Genomic DNA, 15,174 nt, shown 5'->3' on the forward strand with positions numbered 1-15,174 from the left:
GGTGAACAACCTGTCTTTATCTACTAAGTCTATTCCCTTCATTATTTTGAAGGTTTCAATCATGTCCCCTCTTTTCAAGGGAGAAGAGGCCCAGTTTCTCTAATCTCTCACTGTATGACAACTTCTTTAGCCCCATAACAATTTTAGTCGCTCTTCTCTGGACCCTTTCGAATAGTACTGTGTCCTTCTTCAAGTATGGCGACCAGTGCTGGATGCAGTATTCTAGGTGAAGGTGTACCATGGCCCGGTACAGCGGCATGATAACCTTCTCCGATCTGTTCGTGATCCCATTCTGTTTGCCCTTTTCACCGCTGCCGTGCATTGCGCGGACGGCTTCATAGACTTGTCGACCAGTACTCCCAAGTGTCTTCTGAGGTGTCTTTCCGAGTACTGCACCAGACATCCTGTATTCGTGTACAAGATTTTTGTTACCAACATGCATCACCTTACACTTGTCCATATTAAACTTCATTTGCCATGTCGCAGCCCATTTCTCGAGCATGTTTATGTCCTGTTGCAGGTCTTCACAATTCTCCTGCGTCTTTACTACTCTGAATAACTTCGTATCATCTGCAAATTTAATCACCTCGCTCGCGTTCCAATTTCCAGGTCGTTTATAAATATGTTGAAGAGCACAGGCCCTAGCACCGAACCCTGCGGCACTCCACTGGTGACGCTTTTCCAGTCCGAGTATTGTCCATTTACCCGCACTCTTTGCTTTCTATGTGCCAACTAGTTTTTGATCCACGTGTGTATTACACCCTCAATCCCATGGCTCGCAATTTTCTGAAGTAGTCGTTCATGCGGGATCTTATCAAACGCCTTCTGAAAATGTAGATATAGAATGTCGACCAGGTCACCTTTGTCTATCTGCCTGCTAACTCCCTCAAAAAAGTGCAGCAAGTTCATCAAGCAAGATCTTCCTTTGCTAAGGCCGTGCTGGCTGGTTCTCATCAGATTGTGTCCGTCAAGGTGGTCAACGATGAGATCCTTTATCAGCGCCTCTACCATCTTTCCCGGTACTGAGATCAGACTCACCGGCCTGTAGTTTCCCGGATCTCCCCTCAAACCTTTCTTGAAGATCAGCATAACATTTGCCACTATCCAGTCTTCTGGAATCCCTCCCGTTATGATCGACAGAATGGCTATTAGTTGAAGCAGTTCACCTATAACCCCTTTCAGTTCCTTGATTACCCTCAGATGGATGCCATCTGGTCCCGGGGATTTATCGCTCTTGAGCCTATCAATCTGCCTGTATACCTCTTCTAGACTGACAGTCAACCCAGTCAATTTCCTGTCTTCGTTTCCTAGGTATAGCCTGTCAGCCTCCGGTATGTTGCGTATATTCTCTTCTGTAAATACAGATGCAAAAAACGTGTTCAGTTTGTCGGCTATGGCTTTGTCCTCCTTTAGCACTCCCTTTATTCCATGGTCATTCAACGGCCCCACCGCTTCCTTCGCAGGTCGTTTCCCCTTAATATATCGAAAGAACAGCTTGAAGTTTTTTCCTCCTTGGCAATTTTTTCCTCCTAGTCCCTTTTGGCCCCTCTTACCGCCTTATGGCACCTGCATTGATGTTGCTTGTGCTTTTTCTAGTTTTCGTCCGTTTTTGACCTTTTCCATACTTTAAAAGAAATCTTCTTGTGTCTGATCGCTTCTTTCACTGCTACAGTTCTTTTTCCTCTTGGATCCCTTGTTGATACGCGGTATATATAGATTTTGCGCCTCAGTGACTGTGTCCTTGAAAAGGGACCATGCTTGCTCTAGCGTTTTTACAGCACCTATGCTTTTCTTAATCTTCTTCCCCACCATGAGTCTCATCCCTTCGTAATTCCCTTTTCGGAAGTTCAGCGCTGTGGCCGTCATTCTGGATCGTTGTTTCACCCACGTGTCCAGGTTGAAGCAGATCATATTATGATCACTAGTTCCCAGCGTCCCTTCTACTTTTACATCTTGCTCCGGTACTCGTAGTCCATCTAGAAATAAGTCCAGAATTGCATTTCCTCTCGTGTTTCATTGACAAGTTGTTCCAGGAAGCAATCGCCCGCTGCATCTAGGACTTGGTTTCCCTACTGCAGCCGGAGGTGCCTAGGTTCCAGTCTATCCCCGGGTAATTGAAGTCACCCATGATAACTGCATTTCCTCCCTTGCAGTTGAGTTTAATCTCAGTCGTCATTTCTTCATCAATTTCTTCGGACTGCCCTGGGGGTCGGTAGTAGATGCCGATCTTCATTTCCGTTCCATTTGTTCCCGGAATTTTAACCCATAGAGATTCTAACTTATTCTTTGTTTCCGGCGTGTTCTTTCTGGCAGACTCTATTCCCTCTTTGACGTACAGGGCAATGCCCCTACCTTTTTGACCCACTCTGTCTCTGCGGTATAGTTTCACCGGCAGCCTCAGGGCAATGGGTCCTGGGACACCGGGACAAAGAATACTCTTGTGTGCCGCTGCGGCAGCACAAGGAAGAAAAATAAAAGTTCAAGAAAAGGAAACACCACCACACTAGGGAGGTAATTTTCAAGCAACTGACTGGTTTTATTACTTAAACAAAATAGACAAGCTGTCCTGCTTGCTTCCACATAAACCAGTTTAAAAAAAACAAACAAACTAGTCAAGATTCTTAGATAGCAAACATAGTCCCAAAAAACATTCAGACAGTTCACTCAAACAGTCTCTGGGATGAATGTAGTTTACATATGGTTCTAAACCAAACATACAAGCCTTTCCAAAAGCTGGCACTGGCTCCACAGTTAACTAATAACTCCAGCTTGGAAAGTTCAAAAAAATAAATAAAGAACAACAGTCCTTTTCTTTTGTGCTGATGACTTTAGGTTGTGCCAGTACTACGGTACTGGTCTTCCCAGCAGCTAACGTGCTGGCCAGGCAGTGTGCTCCACGTGGTAACAATGTTGCCAAATAATTAGGCCCTCTATCCCACCACTTTGAACGTGGGGCAAACCCCACTGCCTGGCCTTAGAACAATTCAATTTCAAAAGAAAGAAAAACAACAAGATAAGTCTTTCTCAGGTCTTAAAGGAGCTCTCACAATACTCCAACTCTCCCAGGATTATCAAAGGACAACTTCAATACCGTTCAAAATAGGTAAGGCTTCAATAACCCACCTAGGTAGTTTTCACTACTTGCTTTTTAGAACAGCAAACTTCCATTGGTTGGACTCCATTCTGAAGCTCAGCAGTGGGCTCTGGATCCAGCTCCATGTCTTGAAGAACTTCAGACAGGCAGGGAGACGGTTCTACTCCAGGTTCAGTTAGCTCCATGCATTCAGGCTGTTGACTGCCATTCAGAGCTCTCAGCCCTGAGCATCACTGCCAGTTTTCTAACTGCAGCTGCTCCTGTTCCCTCTGTTTCTCCTTCTGCCTCCAACAGTTCAGTTCTCAGGTTTAGAAGTCTGCAGCCACGCCCCCCAACCCTCAGGTGCAGAGGAATTCCTATCAACTACCCTATGACTGTGTGGGGGAGGGGAAATCTGCAGCTCTGCCCCCCTGGCTCCCTCTACAGGGTAAGGAAGAAAAGTCGGGCAACTTGGCAGTTTGGGTTTTACATGGACCAGAATGAGAAGTGTTGGCTTTTGACCTGTGCACTGCTCTGGGGACACTCCTAGCAGGCTTAGGCTGCATACCACAATAGCTGGTATCCCTGTAGCACAGTGTCCCAGATGTTTTCCTCATTCCACCATGTTTCTGTGATGCCGATGATGTCAAGGTTCTTTTCTGTGCCATAGTTTCTAATTCACCCATCTTGTTCCTTAGACTCCTTGCATTCGTGTATATACATTTGAGTTTTCAGCATGTTACTTTCTTGCACTTTCTTCCCTCTTGCGTCCCATTTGATCCATTGGATTTCTGTCCTGTCTATGATCTGCTGAGTCTTCCCCACTAACTTCTTGCACAGTATCCTCTGGGTATACTGGCTCCCGAACCATCGACTTTCGGTCGACTGTCGGCTTTTCCCTTCTTCCTAGTTTAAAAACATCTCAATCTCTCTCCTGATGTTGCTTGCAAGAAGCCTTGTTCCGTCTCCGCTGAGGTGGAGTCCATCCTTCCTGAATAGCTTGTTCTTCCCCCAGAACGTCGTCCAGTTGCACATGAAGTGAAATCCTTCTTCCTCACACCTGTCTCGCATCCACGTGTTGACTGCTTGCAGCTCCGTCTGCCTCTTCTCATCGGCCCTGGGTACCGGCAGGATCTCTGGGCTTACATGATCTGATTTCTTGAGACCATAGATGAGATGGACTGCAGCGTTCTGAACGATTCTCAGTTGTTTGATGGTTTTCTTAAAAGATCCCAAGTATATAATATTCCAATAGTTTAAGATACTTAAGATCAAAGATTAAACCAGCAGTCGAAAGGAGAAATCAAAATAGTTTTTAATTGTACGAAGTTTCCATAAAGTGAAAAAACATTTTTTAACCTGAGAGTTAGTGTGAACTTCAAAAGTCAAGCTTTGGTCCAAATGACACCCAGGATTTTCATGGTAGAATTAATTGAGTGGTCTGACCCATTTAATCTCAGAGGTATTCGTGATCTTGTTATTAGGACTTGCGAAAAAGAACTTAGTTTTATTCAAATTCATTTTTAATTTAAATTGCGTAGTCCATTGTTCTACCTTAGTAACAACAGATGAGATAAATTGTTCTATCTCTTGAGTCAGTGAGGTTATGGGAATAATAATTGTAATGTCATCCGCATATAGATATGATTTCAATTTTAAATTGGATAACATATTTCCCAATGATGCCATATAGACATTGAAAAGTGAAGGGGAGAGTGGGGAGCCCTGTGGAACTCTACAGGGATTACACCAAGCTTGAGAGAAAGTTCCTTCGCTGTAAACCTGGTAGATACGTTTTTTTAAGAAACCCGTAAACCAATTTAGTACCTATCCAAAAATGCCAATGGAATCAAGGCATCTAAGCAAAATGTCATAATCAACAAGTTGAAAGGCAATGCTCAGGTCTAACTGCAATACCAGTGCACTTTTTCCCAGGGAAAACAGATGGAAAAGATGATCAGTCATGGAAGCTAAAATTGTTTCAGTACTATGATTTGTATGAAAACCAAACTGAGAGTCGTGTAGATCGATGTTAACCAGTCCTTCCATTAGTTTAAGAAAAAATGGTATGTTGGCAATAGGTCTGTAGTTGGCAGTCAAGGAAACAGATTCCTTAGAATTTTTAATAATAGAAGTCACAAGGATATGACCGAGTTCCACTAGAAATTTGCCAGTACACATGCATAAAGAAACCCAGTTAAAGAGTTCAGCTTTGAATGGGATAGGGGCTGATTTTATAATAGTCGGTGGACAGTTATCCAACAGGCAATTGGATTTTACATATTTTGAATATAACTTGAGGAATTGGTTCCAGTCTGGATTTTCAAAATGATTCCAGATCATATTAACAGCTGAACTTTCTTTTCCTAAAGAAATTAAAGTGATTGGTAAATCTAAGCTTGAACCTACAAGAGACAATCTCAAATTATGAATTTTTGTAGCAAAATAGTCGGCTAGATTCGCAGCCAAAGGTGGAAAAACTGTATTAGAATGTTTATTTAAATCAGTATCAAACAAAGAGTTCACTATTCTGAAAAGTTCTTTACTATTTAAAGTAGGAGAATTAATTTTTTGAGAGTAATGTTTGCAACGCTTTTCTTTGATCATTCTTTTATATTCTTTAACCTTAAGTTGCCAAATAAGTCTATTCTCATTTTTCCCTGATTTACACCATATTCTTTCCAATTTACGTACTCCTTGCTTTAAAACCATTAAATCAGTATCATACCAGCTCTCTGATGAAGCGTTGTCTTTTCCTATGTTCTTTCAGAAGTACAATGTCGTTTAAGATCTGGTCGCTAAAGTTTTTCCATTCTAAAATTAAATTTGGATCAAAAACCGATATTAGATATTAAGCTATAATGCGTCCAGTATTCTACTGGGTTCAGTTGTCCTCTTATGCAAATAGTTTTCTCTTTGAAATTGTTCCTTCCCTAGCATCCAATAGATTGATTCTTGCCACTTTCCTTTTCCCAGAACCTCTTCCAGGCCTAGGTCACCGTGCTCAAGTTTCAAGTTTATTTAAAATTTCTTATACCGCCCAATCAAGCCTTCTAGGCAGTGTACAAAAATGCTAAAACAATGTGCTTGATAAAATACATTTTAAACATAAACAAACTGGGAGTAATAATTGACAAACGGGAACAAAAGGGAAAGAAGGATTAGAACTACAATTGATAGAGATAAAGAGAACATGCTAGGGGAAGAATAACAAAAGGGAATGGGGGCTTAAAGGTAAAAACCTTTCTTGGATCTAAGTTGCCCTTAAAAGGACAGTTTATGTTACAAAAGCATCGTGAAAAAGAAATGTCTTTAACTTCACCTTGAAGTAGACAAGAGTTGATTTTTCAGGTAAGTAATTTGGAATATTATTCCAGAGAGAGGGGGCACTAACAGAGAAAATTGTAGTCCTCATTGTGCTTATATATTTCAATGAGGGGATGGTAAGAAGGTTGTGGGCTACAGATCTTAAAGTCCTTGTTTGATTATAGGGGATAAGAAGGTTATTAATGAATTCTGGCCCTCTATTTCTCCTTGCATGTATCAGCTGCTTTGGATCCAATTTAAACATGTGATCATGCCAGTTATCAGATAGGCCAAAGAGCATCTACTATTCTCATAAACAACCGAATTATGCCAAGCACAGGCCTGTCAGCCATCTTAGAAAGAGACAACTTCCCTTGTCTTCCATTTTAAAGTTAGCATCTATCTCTCTATTCCTGCATGCTCTGTTTGGGACTCACCCATGTATATGGCCTGATTATATCCATGGAAAAAGTGAAGTTGCTTACTTGTAATTTGGTTTTCCAGGTACAGCAGCATAAATAGGCCACACAGTTTTGCTTCTCCATATGACTGAAATTGTTTGAGTTTTGATTTGGATTGAAGGGAAAATAATATATATGGCTGGGAAGGAATATTGTAGCATTCCCAAATATTTTAATCTCTTTTGGGTTCTGGGATGGCAGATTTGAACTGGTGTCCTCAGGGATGTATGACTGATTTTTATACTGTTGTCCATGGAGAAAGAATCTACATTACAAGTGAGCACTTCACTGCACCCACACAGTAGTCATGCTGTTAATACATGCACTTTGCACCATCTTGTAAGTGTGTACATTAAAAGCTGCTTAGTAAACTAGTGATTACTTTGTGTTTTAAAACTGACATGTATTTTTTTTTTTAATTTGGTTCTGTAGCCCTTCCAATGTTCCTTTGTTGTTAATTTCAGGAGAGAATGGAAGCTTGGCTGTTGTCTGTGAAAATAGCATTGGACAAAAGGGCTCAGAAAAGTACTGTGGTTATCAACTCAGAAAACCTGATGAAAATATTTCATTTGGGCACGGATCTTACGAGGCCTTGTGAATATCTTCTGGCTACTGGCAACTTGCGGTCCAAAACTGGTGAGTGTAGATCAAAAGGAAAGTGCTCCTCTATCCAGCAGACACAGTGAGCTGGGGTATCTGCCTTTTTAGACAGGAAAGCCTGTGGTAAATGAATACAGAAAGAGCACATTATTGTTCAAAAAAAGCAGTATGAACTTGGAAAATGTTTTTGATAAGACAATATAAAAAATGGAGGCATAGTTTGGAGGTTACGAAAGGGGGCTGTGAACTGGGAAAGCCAGGGTTCTATTGTTGCTTCTGCCACTGAAACTATATGAATCTAAGATTCTACATTTTGTTTCACAAGGTTTGGTTGAGGGTTCAGCTTATCAAACAGAAGTATTTTGTCTTGATTGCTTTTCTAGCTAACCACAGCATCTAGTTAATTCAGGAGTCCTGGGCACACTGATAAGGCTGGTATAATTATTAGTCCAAAAAAATCAAATGGCCAAACCATATCCGTTTATGTTATATCCAGCCCTGTCTTCAGAAATCCATATACAGTTATAAGGATCTGGATGTAAATATGTTTGGGTATAAATCTACCCCACACTGTATCTTCAAGGATGCCTCAGCCCCACCACTCCACCGCTGTGTGATTTCTCAAAAAAACTGCGGGAAGATTTACATGGTGCCTCATCATTGGCTGTCCCACTTGTATATCAAGTGTTTTTCTCAAATAGCATTTTCCCTGTTTCTCTTATTTTTAAATACTTTCGTTTTATAGTTATTTTAAATATGATAAATATAATAAATAGTATAAATATAAAGTACAGTTGTACTTAGCTTAATCAACTCGCAGGATGTTATTTATGTGATAGTGTGCCCTTGCGATCTAGTGTACATTGGACGGACGAACAAGAAGATAAAGGTCAGACTAACTGAACACAAATCACGCATTGCCAATAAAGTCAATAAAGCCCCCCTAGTGGCACACTGGCAGGTACACAATCATACAGTTGATGATATGAGATGGCGTGTCATTAATAGAGTAAATGGGAGGGATGGTGGGAAAGATCAGAGAAAGTTGAATGAGAGCGAGCAAAGATATATTTTCATGTTAGATACTGTTGAGCCTCGGGGGCTGAATAATGAGATCGAATGGGCCACATTGATTGGCAGTGGATTGAGCCAATAAGCCATAGGGGGAGGGACTGTTTGTCATAAGACTGCAGTCACATGATTTGAAAGTTGTATTTAAACTCTGGGGTATGACGCCGCCGCCATTTTTCTCTCATACCTTACTTGGAGTCGGATGATGGCAGCAACCTCGGTGAGTGTGGGATTTATGAATGGGTGAAATTTAGTTGATAGCTTAAGCGGAGGAGGCAGTTGTATAAGAATGTTTGTGTTACAGCTTCCTTTTCTTTGTTACCATAGGGAGACCCTTGATACAGCACTTCTTTGTGCGAAACATGTCGGGTCAGACTCCCAGGTTTGGCTGTGATTAAGCTAAGTACAATTGCACTTTATATTTAAGGGTCAGACTCCCAGGTTTGGCTGTGATTAAGCTAAGTACAATTGCACTTTATATTTATAATATTTATTATATTTATCATATTTAAAATAACTATAAAACGAAAGTATTTAAAAATAAGAGAAACAGGGAAAATGCTATTTGAGAAAAACACTTGATATACAACAAGTGGGACAGCCAATGATGAGGCACAATGTAAATTTTCCTGCAGTTTTTTTGAGAAATCACACAGCGGTAGAGTGGTGGGGCTGAGGCGTCCTTGAAGATACAGTGTGGGGTAGATTTATACCCAAACATTTACATCCAGATCCTTATAACTGTATATGGTATAATTATTAGGCAGACCAGACCTTGGGGGGGAGGGAGGCAAAGAGCATTTACAGTCAAAGCAAATGAATAGTTAATTTTATAAGCACCAGCTTGAACATGTAGAAAAAAAATGTTTGCTTATAAAATTACTCCTTTTATTATTGTCCAAGCAAGACCAGTTCAGATTAATATGCCAGCAGATGGAGGCAGAAAAAATATCTCAGCCTTTACTTCACTCTCTTTATATGGGCTGGTGCAGTCTTCAGATTCACAGTATTTCTTTGGCTCCAGTAGATGGTTCAGGCATATAGCTTGCTGCAGCAACCATGAGTAGGCTGTCCCCAGGAAAGCTGTAGGCCTAAACTCCCATTAAATCATAGAACAAGTCCAGAAGATGCTGTGGGCAGCAGTTTTTTGAGATTGATTTCCCTTCCTTCTTGGGAACAGACTCAGTTGAAGTTTGAGTTCCCACACTAATGAGTCTAGTACTGGTTAGTACCTTGTAATTTTTTTCCCTTGGTGGGTTTGACAGCAAGAGATGGTGACTAGTTCCAAACTACCTTTAATTTGGTTTGGAGGTCTGAAATGAACACGTTTCCTTCCCTAGTTCCCTTCACTTGTTTTCAGCATACCTGAAAAAAGAAGGTGACCTGCTGGTGTATTTGGCTTGGCTGGCTAGCAGGGAAGCACAGACACCTGCTAGGTGAGTGCAATTTGTTCTTCTGTTTGCTTCTAACATATCTTTGGTGGGGGGAAGGGAAGGAAAGGAAGGTAATAACACTGAACTGTTATGACTAAGGTGACCATATGTCCCGTTTTCAACAGGACCATCCCGTTGTCCCAACCCACTGCATCACTCTAAGTTCTGCCACTCTCGATCCAGCCCCTCAAAAACAGGAAGTCCAGAGGGGGGTGAGATTGAGAGTGGCAGAACTTAGAGTGATGCAGGCAAGTGGAAAAGTCTCGTGGCTTCTGTCTTTGGTTTTACCATCCAGTTTAGCATTACCGGCGCAGCCCAAGGCAGGGCTAATGGCAGCTAGAATCGCCTCCAGTCTCGCAGCAGCACTGGAACACTCGCCTCTAAATTAAGCTGAGGGCTGATTCCCTGAGGGACTTCTATACCATCCCGGCCTATTAAGTTGAGGAAAAGAGGGGAGCTACTGGAATGGGATGTGGGAAGATGGTGGGGTGGCTGGCTCAGGAAAGGGGAGAAAGCGGCTAAATCATATAAGGAAGAAAAAAAGGAACACAGGAAGATGCTGGAAATGGAGGTTGTAGGGTGAAGGAAAAAAACCAGACATAACGTGAGTAGGAAGACAGGTGGGAGATGCTGGACACGGGGTGGATGCAGTAAGAAGAAAAAGGAGGTTCTGGATATTGAAATAATAGATAGATTGGGGGTTATGCTGACACAGAATGAGGGAGAAGGAAAAGGGAGAGGAATGAGAGATGCCAAGTCCATGGGAGGGAAGGAAAGGAAAGGAGATACCAGACCATGGGAAAGGAAGGAGGGAGGGAGGGAGAGAAAGGAAGGAGAGGAGATGCCAGATAATGGAGGGGGGAAGGGGAGTTGGAAGGAGAGGAGAAATATGCCAGTGCATGGGGAGAGAGACAGGAAACAAATGCCAGACCAGAGGGAAAGGGGGGAGAGGAGGTGCCAGAGCATGTAGGGAGAGAGATGCCAGGGCATGGGGGAGAGAAGGGAAGGGGATAAAGACGCCAGACCATGGGTGAAGTGAGAAGGAAGCAAGGAAAGGAAAAGAGAGAGATTCCAGAGCATAGGGAGACAGAAAAATGGAGAGGGGGGGTGAAGCTGAAATGAATCATGTACAAAGGAGACAGTTTATGGAAGGAGCATAGAAAGAGGGAAGATACCATATGGAAGAGAGAGAGGGCGGACACTGGATGGAGAGGGCAGAGAATGGAAGGGGTGAGACAGAGGGTGAACAGTATATGGAAGGCGTAGAGAGAGGGGGACACACTGAATGGAAGGGTGGAAGAGAGGAGGGACAGACGCTGAATGGAAGTGTGGGGGAGAGGAGGGACAGATGCTGAATGGAAGTGGGGAGAGGAGGGACAGATGCTGAATGGAAGTGGGGAGAGGAGGGACAAACACTGAATGGAATAGTGGGGGAGAGGAGGGACAGACACTGAATGGAATAGTGGGGGAGAGGAGGGACAGACATTGAATGGAAGTGTGGGGGAGAGGGGGGCAGACTGAATGGAAGTGGGGGAGAGGGGGAGCAGACGCTGGAAGGAAGTGGGGAGGAGAAAGAAAAAAGAGCACATGCTGGAAAGAGGATAGAGTTAGATACTGGAAGGGGTGAGGGAAAGAGGTAGACACAATGAAAGAGGGAAATTGAGGACTGAATAGTAAAGAATTTAGACAGAGGCAGAAAATAAATTGAGAAGGAAGAATAGGAGGAAGGGAGCAGAGAGAGAGATGCCTGAGCAGGGGGGAAAAGGAGGAGACAGATACCAGACCTGGGAGGAGGAGAAGAGGAAGGAGACAGATACCAGATCTGAGGGGAGAAAAGGAGGAGAGAGATATGCTAAAATCTGCTGTGAGGGAAGGAGGGAGGGAGGGAGGAAGGAAGGCAAAAAAGAGACAGAGAAACGGGGGGGGGGGGCATTGTAAGCAGATTAGAAGGACTAGAGAGCGAAAGGCCTGGACCAAAGGGGAAAGACAGGAGGCAGATGCAGGGCTATGGGAGGTTCAGACAGAGGGGGAGAGACCCTGGGGAAGAACAAGGAGATTTAAGATCATAACAGAGGAGGGAGAGAGAGGGTGACTGGAACAAAGGTACAAATGAGAACTGACACTGGATCTGGGGGAGGGTAACAGGGAAAAGAGAGAGAGACCTGGACCCAAAGGGGATGTGGCTGGATTGTGAAAGAAATGTTAGATGCAAAAGAAAGAAAGATTGGATGCACAGTCAGAAGGAAGTGCAACCAGAGACTCATGAAATCGCCAGACAACAAAGGTAGGAAAATGATTTTATTTTAAATTTAGTGATCAAAATGTGTCCGTTTTGAAAATTTATATCTGCTGTCTATATTTTGCACTATATTTATCTATTTTTCTATAGTTATTGAGGTGACATTCCATATTTTAAAGTAATCTGTCTTGACATCATTGAAAAAAATCCAAAACTCGTAAATGATAATTAACATTTTCTCTGCGTACAGTGTGCTTTGTGTTTTTTTAAAAATTTTATGTTTACCATTAAGAATTAATAAGATATTGTGTGTACATGAAAAATGAATGGAAGGGATTGGGGTGGGGCTAGGGCGGGATTGGGGCGGGGCTGAATATTAATAGATGTCCCGTTTTGATGAAAAAATAAATGGTCACGTTTGTTATGACCTATCTGCAATGCATCAGCCAATGAATTTGTCTGGCTTAGAAGCAGCAGACAAGCAAGTGCTAGATGGGTGAGTACAATCTGTGGCTAAAAGTAAAACTGGAAGGATTCTCTAGTCTGAACTGTGGCTTGTACAGTTCACATGGAATAAGATCTGGTCAGCTCCCCCTCTATTGGTAGGATGAACAGCCATTTATTGCTGGTTTACATCAAAAATACAAATAAATCATGTTGGACTTTAATGTCTCCCTTTCTCTCTGATAAAGAAATGGAGAAGTTCTGAAGGCTACAGTGATGTGAAAAAGTCCCCACCCCTCTCACTCCCTGTTATTCCATATACAAGTATGTCACTGAATGGTTCCTGATTTTTAAACAAGATGTAATATTAGAGGGAACCTGAGTAAACACACAACACAGTTTTTAAATTATCCCAGGACAAGCAGGCAGCATATTCTTGACTGATGGGTGACGGCACCGACGGAACCTCGGTACGGACAATTTTAGAGTGATTGCACTCTAAGAACTTAGAAAGTTCTAGCTAGGCCGCACCGCGCGTGCGCGAGTGCCTTCCCGCCCGACGAAGGCGCGTGGTCCCCAGTTTCTTAGTTTCCGCGGAGCTAAGAAGTCGCGTGTTTCCAATGGCTGTTGGATACTCTTTTTTTCGCCTTCCCGCTCGCGTATTTTTTATCGTGAATTTCTTAACGTTTTATTATTTTCTTATTTTCTTGTTAAAATTTAAAAGAAAAAAAAAAGTCTATTTTTTTCGACTTTTTTCGGTCGGCCCCGGCTGGGCCTGTTGGCACCATCGAAGCCTCGGGCTTCGATTTTGCTATGGCCGTTTTTCCCTTCATGCCTCCTTCACCGGGTTTTAAAAAGTGTCAGCGGTGTGCACGCCCTATTTCTTTATCCGACCCGCACAAGTGGTGCCTTCAGTGTTTGGGTCCAGACCATAGGACAGAAACGTGCACCCGCTGTAGTTCTCTTCAAAAGAGAACTTTGAAGAATTGACAAATTCAACAGCGGATTCTTTTCGGTGCCGCTATGGAAGTCCCATCGGCATCGACTCCGGCAACTTCCTCTAAGTCGACACCGGTAGTTTCGACACCGCAAGATTTATCGTCGGTGTCACACCCTGTAGGTAAGCCGGCTAAGAAGCCATCCCCTACTGTTCTTGGCCCGCCAGTCGAACAAGCAGTGAGCCAAGTCCTGCAGACTGCGCGCCGGCCCCGCAAACGCTCCGCTCCCATAGAAGTCACTGCCTCTTCTTCGGCATCGGCTTCGCCTGAGCGTCGAGCTGCACCGCAGGTACCGAGCAAGAAAAAAGCGGTACCGGTGCCATCGGGACCGTCTCTGGATGAGCGTATTGCATCCATCCTTCAGGTCCAGCTTAAGGAGCAATTACAACACCTGCTCCCGGCTCTGCTAACTCCGAACCTTCCGGTGTCTGTTCCCACTGAGCCTACGGTACCGATCGTCGACCAGCCTATGTTGTCGGCATCGATGTTATCGGCACCGCTTAAATCTGCCTCTTAAGTACATAAGTAGACGCCTCCGCCGGGGCAGACCAGAGGTCCATCCAGCCCAGCGGTCCGCTCACGCGGCGGCCCATCAGGCATATTGCCTGGTCAGCGGTCCCTGACTAATTTTATGCCTACCTCTACACTTATCTCTAAACCTTCCACTGCTCTTATCTGTACCCCTCAATCCCTTTGTCTTCCAGGAACCTATCCAGGTCATCCTTGAAACCCTGTACTGTGCTATTTCTTATCACGGCCTCCAGAAGGGTGTTCCATGTGTCCACCACCCTCTGTGTGAAAAAGAACTTCCTTGCGTTTGTTTTAAACCTGTCCCCCTTCAATTTCATCGAGTGACCCCTTGTTCTTGTGGTTTCTTTCAAATTGAAAAATCTGTCTTTGTCAACCTTTTCGATGCCCCTCAGGATCTTGAAGGTCTCTATCATATCTCCTCTGAGTCTCCGCTTTTCCAGGGAGAACAGCCCCAGCTTCTTCAGTCTGTCAGTGTATGTAAGGTTTTCCATACCCTTAATCAGTTTAGTTGCTCTTCTCTGGACTCCCTCAAGCATTGCCATGTCCTTTTTGAGGTACGGTGACCAGTACTGTACACAGTATTCCAGATGCGGGCGCACCATAGCCCGGTACAGTGGCAGGATGACTTCCTTCGTTCTGGTCGAGATACCCTTCTTAATGATACCTAACATTTGGTTTGCTTTCCTCGAGGCTGTGGCGCATTGTGCCGACGCCTTCAATGTCGTGTCTACCATCACTCCCAAGTCTCTTTCCAGATTACTGACCCCTAGCATTGCTCCCCCCATTTTGTAAGTGAACATCGGGTTCCTTCTCCCTATATGCATGACCTTGCATTTCCCTACATTGAAGCTCATTTGCCACTTTTTCGCCCATTCTTCCAATGTCGTAAGATCCCTTTGGAGATTCTCGCAGTCAACCGTGGTTTCAACCTTGCTGAATAGTTTGGTGTCATCTGCGAATTTGATGACCTCGCATTTTGTTCCCGCCTCCAGGTCGTCAATGAATATGTTAAACAGGA

At 43.5% G+C, this 15,174-nt stretch overlaps 1 protein-coding gene across 1 annotated transcript in view; it reads left to right on the forward strand.

The window, feature by feature from the left end:
• POLR1B (RNA polymerase I subunit B) overlaps positions 1-15,174 on the forward strand; it is a 185,312-nt gene that overhangs the window by 81,947 nt on the left and 88,191 nt on the right. Inside the window, exon 8 of the mRNA XM_033936548.1 lies at positions 7,305-7,476. Within this exon, the coding sequence (XP_033792439.1) occupies positions 7,305-7,476 (172 nt within the window). The remainder of the gene's footprint in view (positions 1-7,304; positions 7,477-15,174) is intronic.

This window comes from Geotrypetes seraphini, chromosome 3 (genome assembly GCF_902459505.1).
Source record: "Geotrypetes seraphini chromosome 3, aGeoSer1.1, whole genome shotgun sequence".
Classification (NCBI taxonomy): Eukaryota; Metazoa; Chordata; class Amphibia; order Gymnophiona; family Dermophiidae; genus Geotrypetes; species Geotrypetes seraphini.